The sequence below is a fragment of the Perognathus longimembris genome, chromosome 1 (genome assembly GCF_023159225.1).
Source record: "Perognathus longimembris pacificus isolate PPM17 chromosome 1, ASM2315922v1, whole genome shotgun sequence".
NCBI lineage: Eukaryota > Metazoa > Chordata > Mammalia > Rodentia > Heteromyidae > Perognathus > Perognathus longimembris.
The window spans coordinates 5,135,264-5,155,671 of NC_063161.1; the positions used below are offsets into that span (position 1 = coordinate 5,135,264).

At 61.3% G+C, this 20,408-nt stretch overlaps 2 protein-coding genes across 2 annotated transcripts; one reads left to right on the plus strand and one right to left on the minus strand.

The window, feature by feature from the left end:
• Nucleotides 1-886: 886 nt before the first annotated feature.
• Smim45 (small integral membrane protein 45) lies at nt 887-1,099 on the minus strand. Its single transcript, XM_048340224.1, has one exon. The coding sequence runs from the start codon at nt 1,097-1,099 to the stop codon at nt 887-889; it is 213 nt and encodes a 70-aa protein (XP_048196181.1).
• A 4,906-nt stretch (nt 1,100-6,005) lies between these two features.
• On the plus strand, nt 6,006-12,055 carry Cenpm (centromere protein M). The gene is made up of 6 exons (XM_048349326.1): nt 6,006-6,120; nt 6,487-6,566; nt 7,876-7,968; nt 8,560-8,639; nt 9,865-9,956; nt 11,904-12,055. Exons 1-6 carry the CDS (start codon nt 6,064-6,066, stop codon nt 12,048-12,050), a joined length of 549 nt encoding a protein of 182 aa, XP_048205283.1. The 5' UTR covers nt 6,006-6,063; the 3' UTR covers nt 12,051-12,055.
• The last annotated feature ends 8,353 nt before the right edge of the window (nt 12,056-20,408 follow it).

The window sequence follows — 20,408 nt, forward strand, 5'->3', positions numbered from 1 at the left end:
GTGTGCATGCCGATTCTAGGGTTTGAACTCAGGACCTGGGTGCTGAGCTTAGTTTTTTGGCTCAAGGCTGGTGCTCTACCACTTGGGCCAATCGGGTTTGGGTGGCTAATTGGAGAGAGAAGACCCTCAGGGGCTTCTGTGCCCGGGCTGGCCTTGCATGGCGATCCTCAAATCTCAGCCTCCTGAGCCGCTAGGATTCCAGGTGTGAGCCACCGGTGCCGGGCTTCTCTGGGATCTGACATCTCCACCTTCCCCACGGGGGGCCACTGAGCTGTCGTCTTTCTCACAGGGACCCAGTGAGGTGACAGACGCGGGAAGGACAGTCGAGGCGAAGGCGGTGGTTGAGTCTTTATTGTGGTGCATGGATGGCAATAAAGGCAAAAGAGAGTGAGCCGGCGGCAGCCTGCCGAGGGAGCTCCAGGAGCAAGACTGGTGCTGGGGGGCGGGGGGGGGGGGTAGATGTTGGGGGGCAGGGGGGTCTGGGCTTGGCCCCGAAGTAAGTGCACAGCGGGGAGGGTGTGTTGGGGCGCGCAGGGGCTCTAGGCGCCTACTTTAGCCTTGGGGAAAGGGAAGGAGGATTGCAGCCTGTTGAAGTCCAGGCCTCACTGCCCACAGGGCCCACCTCCCCCCCCCACCCCCCACCCCCCAGGTCCCCACTCCCTCCCCTCCGCACACCTCCCAGTGACACCTGCCCCTCCCCTGTGATCTTCCCCCCCCCCCCACCCATTCCAAACCCAAGCCCAAAGCATAAGGCTCAGCTCCATGGGGTGTGTGTGTGGGGGGGGGGGGGGGGTAACTGCGGATTGGGGGAGGGGGGAAGGGCGCGGTGGGCCTCCCGGCCAGGAGGGGGCGCGCGCGGGCGCGGGCGCGGAGCGGGGCGCGGGGCTCAGACCTCGGGGCCCCCGAAGGCCAGGTTGTCCCGCACCAGCAGCGTCTTGCGGAAGTCGCGGCCCACCAGGGGGCGCTGCATGCGCCACTTGTGCGCCTCCTGCAGCCCCGGCTCGAAGTAGTAGATGCAGGCGCCGAAGCCCACGAGGATGAGGACGGAGATGACCAGGTAGACGGGCACGAACCAGTCCAGGAAGTGAGGCGTCGCCATCGCCGCCGCCGCCGCCGGGCCCGGGCTGCCGAGACGCCGGGCGCGGGCCGTGAGCCCCGGCTTCCCCACCCCCCCCCCCCGCCCCGGCCACGCGGCCCGCGCCGTGGGGAGCGCGCTCACCCCCCCACCCCACCCCACCCCACCCCCCCCCGCCCCGGGGCAAAGACCTGGGTTCCAATCCCGCAGTGCATGGGGGGAAAATTAATAATAATAATAAACCACTTGCCCACTGCTGGCATCTCCCCGGCCTCGGGTCCTCAGCCCCTCCCTTTGGCCCCCCCAGATCCACTCACTACCCACCCACCTCCCTCCCCTCTACCCCCAGAGAGAAGCTGCCGCCCGGAGAAGGGGCGGACGCCATGCAGCTCCCACCCTCTCCCGTGGGAACTTCTCCCGCCCGTGGTGAGCTCCGCAGGGTCCCCCTGGGGTGGCCGGGACCCAGCCTTTTCCCCCACCAGCTCTGCCCGCGCCGGAGCTGCGAGCAGCACCCCTCAGAGCCCAGCAGGCAGAGGTAGGGGACCTTTCTCTCCAGCTCGATGGGCAGGCAGCTGGGGGTGCAGGTGTGGCAGAGCATGAGAAACGCGCTCCCTGCTTTGTGCGTGAGGCTGTAACCCCTCTGTACAGCACTTTGACAATAGATGCATCTTTTTCTAAAAGCTAAGGGACGTTGGGAGCAGAGAAGAAGGAGGAAATCTGGAAGGAAATACACACACACACACACACACACACACGGGACAATGCACAGGCCATGAGTACAAGCCCCAGTCCTGGCACAAGAGAAAAGTTCATACCACCCCTGGCCATCTACCCATTACCATCACAAGCAAAGATATCATAACGACACTTGCTGCACTATTCCCTGTTCACTGCTGCACTATTCACAATAGCCAAGTTGTGAAAAAAAACAGCCCGGATGCCCTACAATAGATGAGTGAACCCCCCAAAAGTGGTAGCTATACACAATGGAGTTTTACACAGCCATTAGAAATAATAATACTATGCCATTTGCAGGGAAATGTGCGGACCTAGATGAAATCATGTTCAGTGAAATAAGACAAGCTCAGTGCGTACTTTCTCTCATAGGCAGCAGCTAGGTCTAAAATATGCCAGGGCATGATAAATTATACAGGAATCTAGGCGTTCACACCCAGTGAGACCAAATGAGAAGACTCTTAGGAGAGGCACAGAAAGGCACAATGCCTACGTGCATATAAATAATATTTATCGGGTTGGGAACGTGGCTTAGTGGTAGAGTGCATGGCTAGCATGCACGAGGCCCTGGGTTCCATTCCTCAGTACCACATACACAAACAAAAAAATCATTAAATAAGAGATAAATTGGGGCTGGGGATATAGCCTAGTGGCAAGAGTGCCTGCCTCAGATACACGAGGCCCTAGGTTCGATTCCCCAGCACCACATATACAGAAAACGGCCAGAAGCGGCGCTGTGGCTCAAGTGGCAGAGTGCTAGCCTTGAGCAAAAAGAAGCCAGGGACGGTGCTCAGGCCCTGAGTCCAAGCCCCAGGACTGGCCAAAAAAAAAAAAAGAGAGATAAATTAACTCCAGGAAATGAAATTAAGAAGTTTCTTTTTTCTTTCCTTTTTGTTCTGCCTGTTCATTTATACGTCTTTGGTGGTGAAATGGATGAACAAAAGGGGGAGCAAATGCAGCAGTGGTCCTCACTGGGCAGTGGACACGTTGAAAATGAAGTATACAACTTCTGGGTGGTGATGGGGGGGGGGAAACCTGAGAGAGAGCAAGGGAAGGGGTAACATTGTCCCCAAAGCAATGTACTCTACCTGACTCACGTCACTGGAACCCCTCATACATCACCTTTATAATAACAATTGAAAAAGAAAAATGAATTCACACCGCGCTGCCTGGCACGGAATCAGCACCGAGCAATAGCCACTGAGGCAGAGGTGGAGAAGCAATGAAGCGGAGGTTGCAGGAAAGTGCTACACAGAGGAACGCCTTCAGAAGCCCCAAGCGGCCCCCGAATGTTTCCCACCATCTCCTTTCACCCATCTCCCTACCTCAGGTTCACACCCCCCCCATGAGCTATCATGGAAGTGCCTGTCTGTCACCTGTGTATTATTCTTCATTTCCCTGGTAATGTTCTTTGCGTTCCTGTTCTCCAGGCCAACTCCTCTTCATACTACTAAACCCAGATCATCTGCTTGCTCCAGGGATAGAATGCCACAGGACTTATTTAATCCCCCCTAAACCTGGCCGGGCCCGGCCCTTCCACAGATCTCAGACAGGTATAAATCAAAGTCCACCTGATCAGAGCTGGGGGGGGGGACGACAGTGATGTTTGGAGGTGTGAGTCCCCTGCAGGTAGGGAGACATCTGAGGAGCAGGGTGAAAAGAGCCAGGAGCCCAGTGTGGCTTCTGGGAGGGAAGCAGAGGGAAAGGCTGAAAGTTCTCCCCTTCTGTCTTCAGCCCCCAAACTCCAGCTCCTTTTCTCCTCCAATCCCATGGAGGTTGCTCAGGGGAGGGGAAAGTGCCGCTTCCTGGCCCTGCCTCGGTCTGGGGTCCCCCACCTTTTGGCACACTGCCCCCTAGAGTCCCCACAGGCTGTTCTAAGGCCGTGTTCATGGAAGGCCACAAGGAAGCGTGGTTTACTGTGTGAAGTCCCGGTGGACACACAAAAGCTTAGAGAAAGCTGTATGACCTTGGTTCATCCATCACCCCTCGGGGCCTCCGGGCTCCTTCCTGCAGTGACAAGGGTGGGTGGAGGTTGCCAAATGATCTGGAAGGAATTTCCCAGGCCCATCTCAGACAAGGTCCCGGCAGGGACCGTGTGAAGGAAGCAAAGCCCCCTCGCTGCCTCCCGAGCCTCCGGCACCATTGGGTGCCCCCTGTACGCCCATGCACCCACCTCACGCCCTGCAGACGCCCGGCCGGGGCTGGGCACTGACAGCGCCTGAGCAGCTCAGCGTCGGCCCGTGGACTCAGTCGCAGCTGCAGTCCCCGGGGACGCTGCCATCTGTGACCGCTCTGGGTGTTGGAGGCAGAGATAGGATTAGGTCAGTGGCTCCCACAGGAGACAGAGCTTCTCAGGCTCGGGGGCCGGGAGGGGGGCGTCCTGGGCTGGCTCAGGACCCTGGTATCTTTCGCTTGTCCATGGGAGACCCTTTCCTCTGCCCCCATTCTCAGAAGGCGGGACCTGCCTCAGCCAATCAGCAGCCTGATAGTGCCAGGGCTTTATTCTCTGTTGCCCTGGCAACCAGCCTCCTTTTTTCTGGTTCCCTCTATCTGCACGTGGTACAGCCCATGACAGGGAGGGCAGGATTTGGGAATGCAGAGCAATGAGAGGCTGCTGGGTCTCAGAGCTGCTAATAAAACTGGGAGGGTTTGAGAGTAGGGAGAACTTGGGGTGTCTGGGAAGTGGATGGGGACACCGAAGCAGTGACAGGCAGAGCCAATGAGGGCCACATGTTAGAGAAAAGATCCAGGACTGAGACAGACAGGGCACATTGGCTCCAGGGAGCTTCTTTGGTACTTGTGCAGGTTTGAGGGCTTGAACTCTGAGCCTCTGTGCTAACTTTTAGCTTTTTTGCTCAAGGCTAGCGTTCTGTCACTCGAGACACATCTCCACATCTAGGTCGTTGCTGATTAATCAGAGACAGGAATTTCTTAGACTTTTCTGCCTTTAAACCATGATCCTCAGATCTCAGTCCCCAGAGTAGCTAGGATGACAGCCACGGGCCACTAGTGACTGGCAGCAGTTCTTGAGAATGACATGAACTGGAGACTAGCACTGTGGACAAACTAGAGCAGGAACAGAAAAGAAGCATCGAGCCCAGGGGCGGTTGTTATTTTAGGTGAGGATTCTGGTAAGGTGACTGAGTCATCTTATGATTCAGAAATGTGAATGAAATAAGAAAACAAGCCAGGGCTGGGGATATGGCCTAGTGGCAAGAGTGCTCGCCTTGTATACATGAAGCCCTGGGTTCGATTCCCCAGCACCACATATACAGAAAACGGCCAGAAGTGGCGCTGTGGCTCAAGTGGCAGAGTGCTAGCCTTGAGCAAAAAAGAAGCCAGGGACAGTGCTCAGGCCCTGAGTCCAAGCCCAGGACTGGCCAAAACAAACAAACAAACAAGCCATTGACTTTGGAGAGGAGCTTTTCATCCAGAGGGAATGGCAGGGCTAACGGTTCAGAGGCAGGGATTGTCCCTCAGGGACAATCTAGTGGCCGGTATGGTGGGAGTGGATATTGGAGGGGGAAGAGCAGATGTGCTCAGATTGTCAGGGACAGAGGTCATGCCAGGCCTTTCGGTGAACTGAAGGAGAAGGGGATGGGGGGCGGGTTTGATCCGAGACGTGATCTGCTGTCATTCTGATACTGTGTGAAGACTAGGGGCAGCCCTGGGGAACCGGATGGAAGCAGGTGGCCAGGTGACAGATTCCAGGCGTCTGGTTCTGGTGCTGACAGAGAAAGAGGAGGTGTGTGTGTGGGGGGGGTATGGCCAGCTTCTTAGATATGTTGTTGTTAGACTGGATAGGTTTTGCTTGCTGACTTGATGAAGAGTATAAAGAAGAGTCCAGAACGACCCCAAGCTTTTATTGTCAGCAGTTGTAAGGCTGGAGTTCACTGATGGGGGTAGATCTAGAGTATGGTAAATGAGCATGAATGAATGAATGAAATGGAATGAATGAATCCCAGAAAACCTGAGGCACATGACAAATGTGCCTGAGTTCAGTGTGAGAATGTCCCTTTAATGTAGGAGATAAAGAGCTGGGCATGGTGGTCTACAGTCTACCCACAGAGTCTTTGCTTTCCCTTCCATCCAAAAAAAAAAAAAAAAGAGGTAGCGGTTCCTTTAAGAGTGCCCCGCCCCTCCCGGAGAAGCCCCGCCCATCGACTGACGTGCCCCGCCCTCGTGCGCGGGGCGGAGCTCCAGGCGGTTTGAACGTTCGGCGCGTACCGGGAGGACCACGGTTGGCAGCTGGGATGTCGGTGCTGAGGCCGATGAACAAGCTGCCCGGTCTGAACAAGGCCACCATCTTGGTAGGTGCCGGTGGCCCCGCATCCGCGACCTGCCTTCCTCCCCGGCCGCGCCTCGGCCCCCGCGGTCGGGGCGCTTCCACCCGCGCCGCACGGAGGAGCGAGGCCCGCGGTGGGCGGGGCGTCCACTCGCAGAGCCAATCACAGTGCGCGGCTGGCTCAGTACCGGCTTGCGATTGGTTGGGCGGCGTGGGCGGAGTGCGGCGGCCCGGAGCCTCAGTGACCCGCCGCGGGCCTGGGCGCCGAGGCTGTGCCCTCCTCGCTGCCTCGGGCCCCATCTCCCCCGGGGAGGGCAGACAGGCTGCCAGGGCCGGGTGCCCCGAGGCACAGCCCTGCCCGAGTCCCAGCGGGACGCTTTCCCCCCGGCAGCTGGTGGGCACCGAGGATGCACTTCTGCAGCAGCTGGCGGACGCGATGCTCCAGGAGGACTGCGCGTCCAACCTGCAGGTGTGAGTAGCTGAGGCCTTGGCGGGAAGGAGCGGGAAGCCTGGGGTGGGGTGGGGGTGCCTGCCTGCCAATCCCGCCCAGCCCTCCCCCCCCACCAAACCTACTTGAACACCCAAAGGAGCCCTAGATCACGTCACCATCGTGTCATCTGCCTTTCTCTTAGCACTTCAGTCACCTGTCAGCAGGGGCGGGAGGGGGGGCGGGGGGGGGGGGGGTGGGGGCCACACCTGCAAGCCTGAGCTACTCAAGACTCTGAGATCTGAGGGTCCTGTTTTAAAGCCCTGGCAGAAAAGTAAGACTCTTGACTCCAGTTAAACACACACACACACACACACACACACACACACCCACTCCAGTTAAACACACACACACACACACACACACACACACACCACACACTCCAGTTAAACACACACACACACACACACCCTCTTGACTCCAGTTAAACACACACACACACACACTCACACACACACTCCAGTAAAAAGAAGGGCGAAAAAGCTAAGGGACAGCCCCAGGCAAGGATGCTGGAAATGTCTGTAAAACTTAAACTTTCTTCCTTCCAAACCTAATGAAATATATTGGAAAATAGTTACAATCAGCAAGCTTCACTGGCTGCAAAAACTTCTCCATTCCCACCACAAAATTCTGAGAATTCCTTGATATCTCCTAAATGTGGGGAGAAAGTAGAAGTGTATTTGCTTTTCTGATGGGAGCAGAAACTGCTGATAGTCTAGTTAGGTGACTAAATGTATATCATTCTCCCTGGTGGAAAGGTGGGCTCAGAGGTTGATATTTTTTCTTTTGGTGCTGGGGCTTGAACTCAGGGCTTCTTGCTCTTGCTTGGTTTTTCCACTCAAGGTTGGTGCTCTACCACTTGAGTACAATTCTGGTTTTTTGGTGGTTATTGGAGTTAAGAATCTCACGGATGGGGCTGGGAACATGGCCTGGCGTCAAGAGTGCTTGCCTCGACTACTTGAAGCCCTGGGTTCCATTCCTCAGCACCACGTATATAGAAAACGGCCAGAAGTGGCGCTGTGGCTCAGGTGGCAGAGTGCTAGCCTTGAGCAAGAAGAAGCCAGGGACAGTGCTCAGGCCCTGAGTTCAAGCCCCAGGACTGGCCAAAAAAAACAACAAAAAAATCTCACAGACTTTTCTGTCCAGGTTGCCTTTGAACCTGGATCCTCAGATCTCAGCCTCCTGAGTAGCTGGGGTGACAGGGGTGAGCCGCGGGCGCCCGGCCACATGGGAAATGGCCATGGTGAGCTGGGTCTGTATCTCTTTAACCTGGTTTTTTTTTTTTTTTTTTAGCCACATTGCAAAGTTCCTCCCGCTGCCTCCCAATGGGAGTCACCCCCGAATTGACCTGATTGTCTTCCTGATTAACCTTCACAGCAAATACAGGTGAGAGCCAGAGGGTGGGGGCTGCCAGGGCTCTGGCTGGCCTGGCTTCCCAGGAGCTCAGACTGTGGGAGCTCAGGGAGGAGGTGGTGACAGGCTGCCTGGGACCAACCTAGGGGGTGAGGAGCTTGCCTTCCCCCCACCCCTCCCCCAGAGACTCTTATCTACACTTAACCAGTAAAATGCCAGCCTGGAGATGTGACTCAAGTGGCAGAGCCAGTCATGAGTGAAAAGCTAATAAGCAGGAGCATAAGGCCCCGAGTTCAGTCCCCCCCATTCCAGCACCAAACGAATAAAAAGAATGATAATTTACAAATAATAAAAGCGGGGCACTTGTGGCTCACGCTGGTAATCCTAGCTATTCAGGAGGCTGAGATCTGAGGATCGCAGTTTGAAGCCTCTCCCCCCCCCTCCCCCGGGGCAGGAAAGTTGGTGAGACTCACTGCCAATAAACTACACAGAAAAAGCTGGAAGTGGCGCTGTGGCGCGGAGTGGTAGAGCACTAGCCTTGAGCGAAAAGTTGAGGGTTGATGTTCACTGCGTTGTGAAACTGCCCTCTGGTTTCCCTTCTCGCCCTGGCCCGTGGCCACCCAGCTTCCAGACCGTGGAGGAGTCCCTGTGCCACGTGGACGCCAGATTCTTCCTGGGCAAGCTCTGTTTCCTCACCACAGGGGGTAAGCATCACCAGCTGCTTCCCCCGGGCCCCCCAACTCCCATCTCCATCCTGGGGCCGCGGAGCAGCGCAGCCGAGTCATCTACCACTGACTCTGAGCAGACAGCCCCACTGTGGCTGAGTTGCCGACTGTCTTCTGGCTTTCATAGTAAAGCCCCAATTCTTATAAAGATGTGGACTAAGCAGAGTTTGGTGGCAAATACCCGTAGTCCAGTCCTGGTGGGGGGGGGGGGGGGCGCTGCCAGGTCCAGGCCAGCCTTCACTATGTAGCGAGACGTCATCAGAAAAAAACAACACACAGTAAGTCTGGGAACGCGACTTAGCAGTAGAGTGCTTGCCTTGCACGCATCCCTGGCTTCGATTCCTCGGTACCACATACACAGAAAATGTCAGAATGGTGGAGTGCTGGCCTTGAGCAAAAGAAGCTCAGGGACAGTGCCCACGCCCTGAGTTCAAGCTCCAGGACTGGCAAAAAAGAAAGAAAGAGTCTTTTGCTCCTGTCTTCTGGTATCAGCTCCCATTACTCTCATTCCTTGGGTCAGCTACAGTTCCTGAAAGAGTTGTTCCTGAGACTTTGTGTTTAATAGTAGTAGCTAACCTTTACCAAATACTTTTTTTTTTTTTTTTTTGGCCAGTCCTGGGCCTTGGACTCAGGGCCTGAGCACTGTCCCTGGCTTCTTTTTGCTCAAGGCTAGCACTCTGCCACCTGAGCCACAGCGCCACTTCTGGCCGTTTTCCATATATGTGGTGCTGGGGAATCGAACCGAGAGCTTCATGTGTAGGAGGCGAGCGCTCTTGCCACCAGGCCATATTCCCCAGCCCCCCAAATACTATTTTTATATTGTTAATCTTTTCTGGGGCTTGAACTCAGGGCCTGGGCACTGTCTCTGAACTTTTTTTTTTGCTCAAAGCTGGTGCTCTGCCACTTAAGCCACAGCCCCACTCCCAGCTTTTTGCTGGCTGATTGGAAATAGCAGTCTCATGGAGTTTCCTGCCAGGGCTGGCTTCGAACCCCAATCCTTAGATCCCTTTTCCGAGTAGCCAGGATTCCAGACACGAGCCACTGCACCTCAGCCGGCACTCTTGGCCTCGTTGTCTGATGAGAAGCAGATGTAACGGGGTTGTCACGAGTGACTAGTGAGAAGCGGAGGAGGCCCGGCAGGGGGGCTGGCGCGCGCCGGGCCGGGGTTTTCCACACGCACCGCGCGCGTCCGGCTTCTTTGCAGCCGGGCGGGAGAGCCGCTGCAGTGTGCACCGGAGCACGGTCACGAAGCTGGCCCAGACCTACCGGAGCCCCCTGCTCTTCTGTGACCTGGAGGTGAGGGTGCCGTGCACGGTGGGGCGGGGCGGGGGCGGGGCGGGGGCGGGGCGGGGGCGGGCGCCCAGGTGAGGGACTCATAATGTGGAAGCGATACATGGTAAGACTCTGGTTTGAACCCCGGTCCTGCAGGGGTCACCTTGAGGTACACAGGTGGAAAGAAGGGTGTATGCCGGTCTCTCTTATTTGGTGCCTCTGTGTGTGTGCACGCATGTGTGCCTGAGACCTGAATTCAGGGCCTCACACCCTCACGTTCCCTCATGGCTTGTGCTTTCCACTTGAACCACACCTCTACTTGGAGCTTTTGCGGGGTTAATTGGAAAATAGGAGTCTCATGGGCCGGGCCCTGGTGGCTCACGCCTGTTAATCCTAGCTACTCAGGAAGCTGAGATCTGAGGATCCCAGTGCAAAGCCAACCAGAAGGTGGAAGTGGAGCCGTAGAGCACTGTAGCCTTGCGCAAAAGAGCTCAGGGACAGCCCCCAGGCCCCGAGTTCAAGCCCTACACAGGACAAAAAAAAATACAATAAAAATAATTTTTTTTTAAAGAATCTGATGGGCCTCCCTGCTGAGCTGGCTTTGAACCGCGATCCTCAGATCTCAGCCTCCTGAGTAGGGAGCTAGGATCGCAGGTGTGGGTCTCCAGGCCCCTGGCTACGTTCCTTATCTCTCGCTGGGCGGGTGTGGGGGCTGCCGCCCTCGGCGCCCTCTAACCGCGACAGATGGTGCAGTTCCACGGGCGACCATGAGGCGGCAGGCCGCTCCAGCTCACGGGTCCCCGGAAGGAAGCGGAGCCGGCCGCGGGAGCTGCTCCCAGCACAGCCCTGGACCCTGCCAACCAGCTCCCCAGCTTTGTTTCTGGCGGGACTGGGGTTTGAACTCGGGGCCTTTCTCTTGCTAGGCAGGTGCTGCGGCACATGAGCCTCACCTTTGGTGCCATCTTTGGACTGTAGCCGCTTCACAAGCAGTCCCTTGAGCGCATTCTCCCGCCTCACCGGGCTCTAGCCGCTCTGGGGCTGTAGGGTTCGCGTGGCGGGCATCTTCCGCAGGAGGTGCGGGCCTGGTGTAATGGCAGCTGTCGGCTTGTAAGACCTGTGCTACCTGTGCGTGGAAAACAAACAAGGCGGTGGCCCTGCCTTCTCACAATCTAGAGAATCAAGAAAAGGTGCCAAGATCACGCCTGTAATCCTAGCTGCTCAAGAGGCTGAGACTTGAGGATCAAGGTTCAAAGACAGCCTGGGCAAGAAAGTCTGTGAGACTTTTTCTTAAGACTGGTCCTGGGACTTGGACTCGGGGACTGGGCACTGTCCCTGAGCTTTTGTTTTTGTTTCTTTTTTTTTTGTTTTTTGCCAGTCCTGGGGCTTGAACTCAGGGCCTGAGCACTGTCCCTGGCTTCTTTTTGCTCAAGGCTAGCACTCTGCCCCTTGAGCCACAGCGCCACTTCTGGCATTTTTCTATATATCTGTGGTGCTGAGGAATCGAACCCAGGGCTCCATGTATATGAGGAGAGCACTCTACCGCCAGGCCACATTCCCAGCCCTATCCCCGAGCTTTTGTGTTCAAGGCATCTCACAGACTTTCCTGCCTGGGCTGGCTTTGAACCGTGATCCTCAGATCTCAGCCTCCTGAGTAGCCAGGATTACAGGTGTGAGCCACCAGTGCCCAACTTAAGAGACTCCTCTCCACTAAGAAACCAGAAGCGGGGCCGTGGCTCGAGGGACAAAATGCCCAAAAGCTAAGAAATGGCGCCCAGGCCCTAAATTCAAGCACAGAAATCAAGGCCCGGGGATCCCTAGCCACCTCCGTGGGACTGGGGCTCGAGGAAAGGTCCGGAAGGGAACACGGGCACCCCAGCAACAGAGCGAGCTCCCAGGAGGGCCGGTTGCTCCCGAGGTCGTCCCAGACCGTTCCCCCCCAGCCGCCTCAGCTTCCCCCCCCCCCCCCCGCAGGTGGGAAGGTTCCGGGCCTCCATGGCACAGCGCCTCGTGCGCATGCTGCAGATCTGCGCGGGCCACGTGCGGGGCGTGTCGGCCTTGAACTTGCTGCCCCTGCTCCGCAGCTCCGAGAGCCCCGCGCCGGAGGAGGAGGACCTGTGAGCTGCGGGCGGGCCTGCGTGGGGGCGCGACCCCAGCGGGGACCCCCCCCCCCGCCCGCTCCAGCAGAGCCCCCCCCCGTCTTCGTCCCTCTGATGTCATGGTGCACCTCCACTTCAGATCTCAAGCGGACAGAGGGTCCACAGCTGAGCACACACGCGCGCGCACGCACACATGCACACTCACGCACACATGCACACGCACGCACGCACACACACGCACACGCACAGCGTTTGGAAATCACTGCGCCTCTGCTCTGCAGATGGGGAAACTGACTCCGAACGGGCCGCGGGGCGGGGGGCTGGGGCGCCGGGGGCCGGCGGAACCCCGCACCCCGGCCCTGCTGTTCTTCCAGGTCCCCGCTGTGGCCTGGGGAGCCCCACCTGCTCGGAGCTCCCGGGCGGGCCAGGCCCCGAGCCCTCCCCTGCCCTCCCCTCCCCTGCCCTGCCCCCCCCCCCCCCCCGCCTGAGCCCCGCGACGGCAGACTTTCCTGCCTAGCCTGGCTTCGAACCTCGATCCTTGGGCCTCGTCCTCCTGAATAACTAGGCTCGCAGGCGGGGGCCCCCAGCGCCCGGGGAGGCATGGCGGGGCTGGTGGCGCTTCGCCGAGCCCTTGCCACCGTGCTGGGGGGGGGGGGCGGGGCATCACACAGTCCCCGGCTCAGAGGTCATGACCTCCCGGCTGCCCCCACTTCCCTCGCTCCTCGGGCCGCCCCGCGGTGTGCTGGAGCTCTGCGCCTTGAGCTCTGCTGCTGGCTTTGTGTTAATTAAACATTGCAGTCTCACAGACTTCTTTTTTTTGGGGGGGGGGGGGGCGGGGGGGGTCCCGGGGCTGGAACTCGCAGCCCGGGCGCCGTCCCCGAGCTCTTTTGCTCAAGGCTAGCCCCGAGCCACTTGGAGCCACAGCGCCGCTTCTGGTTTTCCGGGGGTTCGTCGAGTCCCAGGCTTTTCCCGCCCAGGCTGGCTTGGAACCCCGGTCCTCAGACCTCGGGCTCCCGAGTGGCTGGGATGGCAGCCCTGAGCCCCCGCGCCTGGCGCCTGCGCCCTCATCGCTGCCGTGGGCCCCCCCGTGACGGGGAGCGCGGCACAGGGCCGGCCCCGGCCCCGGCCTCGGAGAGACCCCCAGCGCATCGGGGGGTCACCGGAATCAACCTGCAGCCAGCCGCAAAGGACTGCTTTGTCCTTAACGGGACAGACCCGAAAGCCGCCCTTTTCTGAGGGCGCAGGCCCGGGGGCCATCCAGCCCCCACTTTCCCCCCATCCGAGGCCATCGAGGTCGGGACTCTGGGAGGCAGCGGAGCAGGGTCAGGGCGGGGAAGGCCGTGCCCACGCAGCCTGCCGCCTCGGGGACTCCACCTTTCGCCCCCCAACCCTGCCCCCGGCCAGCATGGGGCACTCCTCTCCCCACGGCCCCCGTGCCACATTTTCCTTGCCACCTGGTGCCATTTAACAAGAGAAGTGGCACCGCGTTTGGGGGAACTCGGGGCTGCCATCGCTGCCAGCTCCCCGGCAGGCTTGGCAGGAGGAGCCTGGATGGAGGGGCGGCCCGGCCCGCATCAGGTGCCCCCCCCACACACCTGCTGTCCCCCAAAGGCTGGGGACAGGAGGCCCAAGCTAGCCCCCAGGAGGAGCCTGGGGGAGTTTGAGGGCCTGCCCCGGGAGCCCTGTGGGCGGGGGGGGGGGGGGGGGGGGGGGGGAGGGCCTGCATCCCGGTAACTCGGCCTCGGCAGGTCGTTTGTCCCGGTGAGTGGCGTTCCCTTCCTTGTGGGACAGGGCTGGGCTCGCTGGAGGCAGCTTCCAGGGACCACAGGCCCGCCCGGCCTGGAAGTTTCCTAGATGAAGTGCCCAGAACTCAAGGGGCGGGCTTGCTCCAGGTCACACAACTTCCCTTGTCCCCCACAGGCCACCTGGCTTTGCACAACCCTGGGGCTGGGCCCAGGAAGCTGGAATTCTCTCCAAGAAGCAACCCAGGCTCATGGGTTCTAGCCCTAATTTGGTGCTGTGCATGTGTGTGCATGTGTGTGTGCGTGTGTGTGTGTGTGTGCGCGCCAGCACTGGGACTTGAACAGGGCCTGCGCACTGTCCCTTAGCTTTCCCACGCAGGGCTGGCGCTCTGCCACCGCAGCCACACCGCTCCACTCCGGGCCTGCTGGTGGTTGCTTGGGGACACGTGTCTTGGGGACACATGTCTCGCTCACTCTTCTGCCCGGGCTGGCTTTGATCTATGATCCTCAGATCTCAGCCTCCTAAGTAGTTGGGCTTACAGACGGGCTTGAGCCGCCAGCACCTGACCAGTGGCTTTTCATATCCCTGCGGACACGGCAGACCTCAGCAAGGAGGGGGACAATGCACCCTGGACCCTTGAGGCCCCCCCACCCCACCCCGGGGCAGATCAGAAAGCCGCAGGACCCGGCCCTCCGAGTCCTCCCACCGGGGCCTCGCCGGGTTCCGTGGCGGGCGTCAGCGCTGCCCCCAGCCTGGGCCACCGGTGTCGGTGGGAAAGGCGAGGCCCGCACACCAAGGGGAGCTGGAGGACCAACTCCAGGAAGATGGGCGGGCATTGGGGGGGGGGGAGGCTTGGCCCTCTCCCACTCGGAGAAATGCCAGAGGCGGGCAGGAGAGTGGCCTGGTCTGCATGAGGGGGCCCCCCTCAGAATCCACCCTCTCTGAAGGAACACGGGCTCCCCACAGCTGGGCCTGCCCCCTGCCCCCCCCCCCCCGCCGAGGCGGAGCTGGGGCGGCCCTGCCCCCAGTGCCCTCCCACGCCGTCTGCCCCGCCCCCCTCAAGGTCACTCAGGTCCCAAGAGGCTGCCCCTGGCTGAGACTTGAACTCCCGTTTCCTGCACGAGGCGCAGGGCCGGTTTCACCCCGTTTCTTTCCACTCTAACCCTGTCGTACTAAAGTAAACCCTCGTCAAAACGGACCAACGAGGACGCAGCCCTCTCCCTTCCTCATCCGCTAAGATCTTGCTGGGCTTCTACTCCGTCAGTCCTGCCTGGTGGCGCCTGGTAGGTGCTCAGTCAGCACCCACTCACGGCGGAGGCTGGGGTGTCCGCGCGTGGCCTGATCGCACGGGGCCAGAAGGCCCAGAGCCCCGTGTTCCGGAAGGAAGCCAGGAAGCAGCAGCCCCTGCACCCCGGACCTGCTGGCTGGTGCCCCGGGTGGGGGGGGGGCGGGGGACCCCATTTCCTGTGGCCGAGCCTCTGCAGTGGCCTGCCTCACCTCACAGAGGGCCCTGGGTCCCTCTAGGCCCACGCCGGGTGGCGAGGGCAGCCTGGCCGGCAGGACCCCCGCGCGCGTGGCATTCCACGGTGTGCGTGCACGCGTGTGTGCGCGCGTGCAGAGTGGACACGAGCATCCGTGTGGCCGCGCCGGAACGGGGAGCCAGGCTCTGTCACCCCAGCCACGCGGGGAGCCGAGCTGCGAGGATCGCGGTTGGAAGCCAGCGCCTGGCAGCAAAGGCCACGGGACTCGTCTCCAAGCAACCAGCCCAACGCCGACGCGGAGGGGTGGCTCAGGTGGCGGAGCACCGCCTCGAACCTAACAGCTGAGGGTCGACACAAAGCGGGGTGCGGCAAGAGCACCCCACCCCGGCCCCGCACCCTCAGCGGAGACGAAGACGACAGACGGCCATCCACGAGGGGGGGGCCACACGACGCCACACCCGTCACCCCACACGCACGGCCAGCCCTCAGCGAGGGGCTTCCGAGCGCCCGCCAGCTGAGGCCACATCTGGCCCCCCGGGAAACCCCCCTTACTGGGAGGTCTGTCTTGTGGGGGGCTTTTCCATGAGAATGGCTTCAGAAATGACTGGCGAAATCACAACGCAAACTAAGTGTGCAGTCCGGGGGGGGGGGGGGGTCACAGGTCTCACCGAGGTTTCATATCCAGATCTGGGGGGGCTGGGCCGCTCTGCCCCCCAGGGACTCGACCCTCCCCCCCCCCCCCCGCTGCCCTTGTCCCAGAGAGGGTGGCCTCACTTCGCTGTGCTGTCCCCAAGGCCGGCCGTTACCTCTGTGCCTGCTGGGGGCCCCTCTACCTGGGGGCCCCTCTACGCCCCAGCTTGTGTATCCTGGGTGTTTGGGGGGAGGCGTAGGAGCCAAAGTTCCTTCCCCCTGACAGACCTCAAATTGCACTCACTGCCTTGCCCCAGGAAACTGCAGCCCCTCTCTACATGGCTTCCACAATAAAGAAATGAAACACGCTATCCAGCCAGGGAGCGGTGGCTCGCACGAGTCCCCCGCCACTCGAGTCCCCCGCCACTCGAGTCCCCCGCCACTCGAGTCCCCCGCTACTCGAGTCCCCCACTCGGAGAGCTCGGCTCTGAGAAGGCCGCTTCAAAGGCCGGGGCCGGGAGACCTTCTTTTCTGTATTTTTTGTGCCAATCCTAGTGCTTGAACTCAGGGCCTGGGCGTTGTCCTTGAGCTTTTTTTTGCTCGAGGCTAGCACTCTGCCACTGTTTTGTTGTTGTTGTTTTGGTTTTTGCGTCTTGGGGCTTGAACTCAGGGCCTGAGCACTGTCCCTGGATTTTTTTTTTCTTTTTTTGGCTCAAGGCTAGCACTCTACCACTTGAGCCACAGCGCCACTTCCGGCTTTCTCTGTGTATGTGGTGCTGAGGAATCGAACCCAGGGCTCCATGCATGCTAGGCAACACTCCCAGCCCCCCCCCCACTGGCTTCTTTTTGATGGTTAATTGGAGATAAGAGTCTCCAGACTTTCCTGCCAAGCTGGCTTTGAACTACAATCTTTATATCTCAGGCTCCTGAGTAGCCAGGGTTACAGCCGTGAGCCACCAGCGCACGCTGTGAGACTCTCATGTCCAATTACCCACCAAAAAGACAGTAGTAAGTAACAGAACCCCAGCCAGCCTTGGGTGAAGAAGCTAAGGGACCGTGCCCAGGCCCTGAGTTCAAGTCCCAGCACTGCTGCCCCCCCCCCAGGTTTTATAAACTTGGTTTAAGAGCAAGGAAGAAAGTCTATTGAAGTGCACCCTAAGGTTTCCCACACTGGTGAAGTTTCTCTTAACCACCAAGTCATCCAAGCAGAATTGGAGGTCTACCACAACCCCCACCCCACTTTGGAGGCCCAAGCGGAAGGTGTGGCGGGGGCCACACCCCCCACCCCCACCCCCACCGCTGACGGAATCCCACAGGCCATTCCCGCTTAGCCCGGGACATCTGGCGTGCGTATCAATCACATGAGTAACTCCAGGCCTGCCCTCTGCAAGGTGACGGATGCTGTCACTCCGTCGGTGACACACGGCTCTGGCCTTCCCTCTTGGGGTCTGGGGCGCCGGGGAAGAACCCAGAGTCTCAGAGGGAGGCGGAGCCGCCAAGGCTGGGACACGGAGGCTCCTGAGTGACACTGAACGGGCCACCTCGCCCAGGGACAGGGGCTTTCAGTGGGCGCCAGCCCCGTGTCTGGCTCTAAGCCAGGAGCCTGGTGTGCCGGGGACCCTAACGGAAACAGGGAATGAACTACCAGAAGAGCTGGAAGTGGGTGTGGGGAGAGGGGGCGGCCATCTGCCCTTGTCCCCACCCCTATGGGGCTCAAAACAAAACAAAACCAAAACGCCAGTCTCTGGGGTCTCCAGTCCAGGCTCCCCTCCACCCCCAGACACCCACCTCCTCCAACCCACTTCTCCTTTGTTAGCTGCCCTGCCGCCTACACCTTCCTGCTGCAGTCACGGGCCCACAAGCAGAGCCAGCCCACCCACTCCCCCAGGCCGCCAGGGGCCCCCCGGGGCCTGCAGGAGTCCTTAGGGTCTCCCAAGCTTAGAAACCTGGGGGCAGGCCTGTCCCCTTCCCTGCGGGGTGAGCAGATCCATCAGCCCTCTGCTCAGGCCCAGGGCTCCAGCCTCCGGGATCCTGATCCTTCCAGCCAGGGACCCGGCCTTCTAAACAAAGCTCATGCCTGTCGTCCCAACAACCCAGAAGACTGAGATCTGAGGATGGGTAGTTCAAAGCCAACCTGGGCAGGGATGTCCCAGAGACTCTTCTCTCCAACTAACCACCAAAAAAATACTAAAAAGTAGAGCTGTAGGCTGGGGATATAGCCTAGTGGCAAGAGTGCCTGCCTCGAATACACAAGGCCCTGGGTTCGATTCCCCAGCACCACATATACAGAAAACGGCCAGAAGCGGCGCTGTGGCTCAAGCAGCAGAGTGCTAGCCTTGAGCGGGAAGAAGCCAGGGACAGTGCTCAGGCCCTGAGTCCAAGGCCCAGGACTGGCCCAAAAAAAAAAAAAAAAAAGTAGAGCTGTAGCTTAGGCAATAGAGTGCTAGCCTTAAGCAAAAAACGTTCCAGGACAGGGGTTGACAATGTGGCCTAGTGGTAGAGTGCTTGCCTAGCATGCACAAAGCCCTGGGTTCGAGTCCTCAGTACCACTTACACAGAGAAAGCCAGAAGAAGTGGGCGCTGTGGCTCAAGTGGCAGAGTGCTAGCCTTGAGCAAAAAGAAGCCAGGGACAGTGCTCAGGCCCTGAGTTCAAGCCCAGGACTGGCAGACACACACCAACAGCCCAGGGAGACCCCCTTCTTCCCCGGCATTCTGGGGCTCTTCACTGCCATCCTGGGGCTCCTGGAGCCCCCCTACTTCACCGTGGTGGCCGCCAGACCTCATTCCAAGTATGGGTGAGGGGGGGTCCTTACCTCTCCAGCCTTCCTACGCCGCTGCCCCTGTCCCAAGGGCAAAGTCCCCCACCGGGTGCCCCGCTAAAGGGCTCTCTCCCCACGCTCCTCTGCCTCTGGGTGCCCACCGCACCCGCCTGGGTGTGGAGGGCCACGGGGGGGGGGGGGGTTAGAGCCTGCTGCGGGCTGTGAAGGGGCAGCCCGTGCGCCGGGGCCTCCGGGGGGCTCCGCGAGGAAGGGGGGCGTGCCTGGGAGGCCAGGGTGTCCCCCCCACCCCCGCCACGCCGCCGCCGGGGTCCCGCCGGGCACTGGGGGGGGCCGCGCGGGGGAGGCGTCCGTCCCGCCCCGGGGGGGGGGGGCGAGGGTTGGGTGGCGGCCCGAGGAAGCGCAGGTGGGGGTGGGGTGGGGGGGGAAGGTGCGGGGCCGGGGGGCGGGGCGGGGCGGGGCGGGGCGGGCGGCCGGTTTCCTCCCCGGGGCCCCGCGGGGCTGCGCCCAGAGTGGGGCGGGCGCGGCGCGGGGCGCGGAGCCGGGCGGGCCGGGCCGGGGCGATGTCGGCGTCGTGCGCCCGCGCGCACTGCTTCGACCCGCTGCTGCGGCGCTGCGTGGCCTGCTGGCGGCTCCGCACGCCCGAGCCGGGGCGCGGTAAGCGGGCGGGGCGCGGGGGGGGGGGCGGCCGGGGGGCCGGGGGCGTCGGGGCGCGGCCCTCACCGCCCCTCTCCCCCCCCCCGCACCCCCGCAGGCTCTCCTCCCGCAGACCCGGGCCCGCCGCGGCCGCCCCGCCCCGCCTCGCCGTCCCCTGGGCCCGGGAGCAGCGCGGGCCCCGGGCCGGCGCCGCTGCAGCCGCGGGGCGGGGCGGGGGGCGCGGGGCTCGGGGCGCGCGGGGCGCCGCCCCCCGCGCTGCTCCTGGGCGCCCCGGTGCTGCTGGGCCTGGCGCTGGCCGTCGCCCTCGTGGCCCTGCTGAGCTGGCGGTGGCGGCGGCGGCGGCGGCGCGGGACGGCGGAGCCCGCGGAGGCCCCCGGCGGAGGAGGCCCGGACGGTGAGTCCCGCCCGAGGCTCCGGGGTGGGGGGGGGGGGGAGGCGGGCCACGAGGGCCGCGTCCGGACCCCGCACTTCCTGCTCCGGGCCTGTCATGGGGTCAGGTGTCGTGGGGCTCAGCGGGGGCCCCTTCGGAGGAAGCTTCCAGAACAGGGAGCAGCTCTCACCCCCCCCCCCGTGTCCCCACGCCCTCCCTGCCCGCCCCCCCAGAGCCCCCGGACCGCGTCTGCATCCCCGCCTCCGAGAGCCAAGCCGCCTCGGCCCCCGCCTGGCCTGCACCGGGGGCGGAGACCGACGGCCCCGCGCCGGGGCCCAGCGTGCCCGTGCCCGCCACCGAGCTGGGCTCCACCGAGCTGGTGACCACCAAGACAGCCGGCCCCGAGCCGCCCTAGCCGTCGGGGGGCCGCAGCCAGGGGCCAGGGGGTCCCCCCCCCCCTCCGCCCGGGAACCAGGATGCCGTCCGCCGAGCCCGCCTAGGGACTACAAACCACAGGGACCCCTGCCAGGCGGCGCGCTTCGCTGTGGGATGGCGCTGGGTTCGAACCCAGGGCCTGGCACTCTTGCTCGTGTCTTGTGCTCCAGCATTTCCGGTGGTGGCTGGCCTGGAACTGCGATCCTCGGGTCTCAGCCCCCAACGGCTCCCACGCTTCTGAATGGGCAGAGAGATCAGTTGAGTGTCCTGAGTGTGTTCCCCAAGAC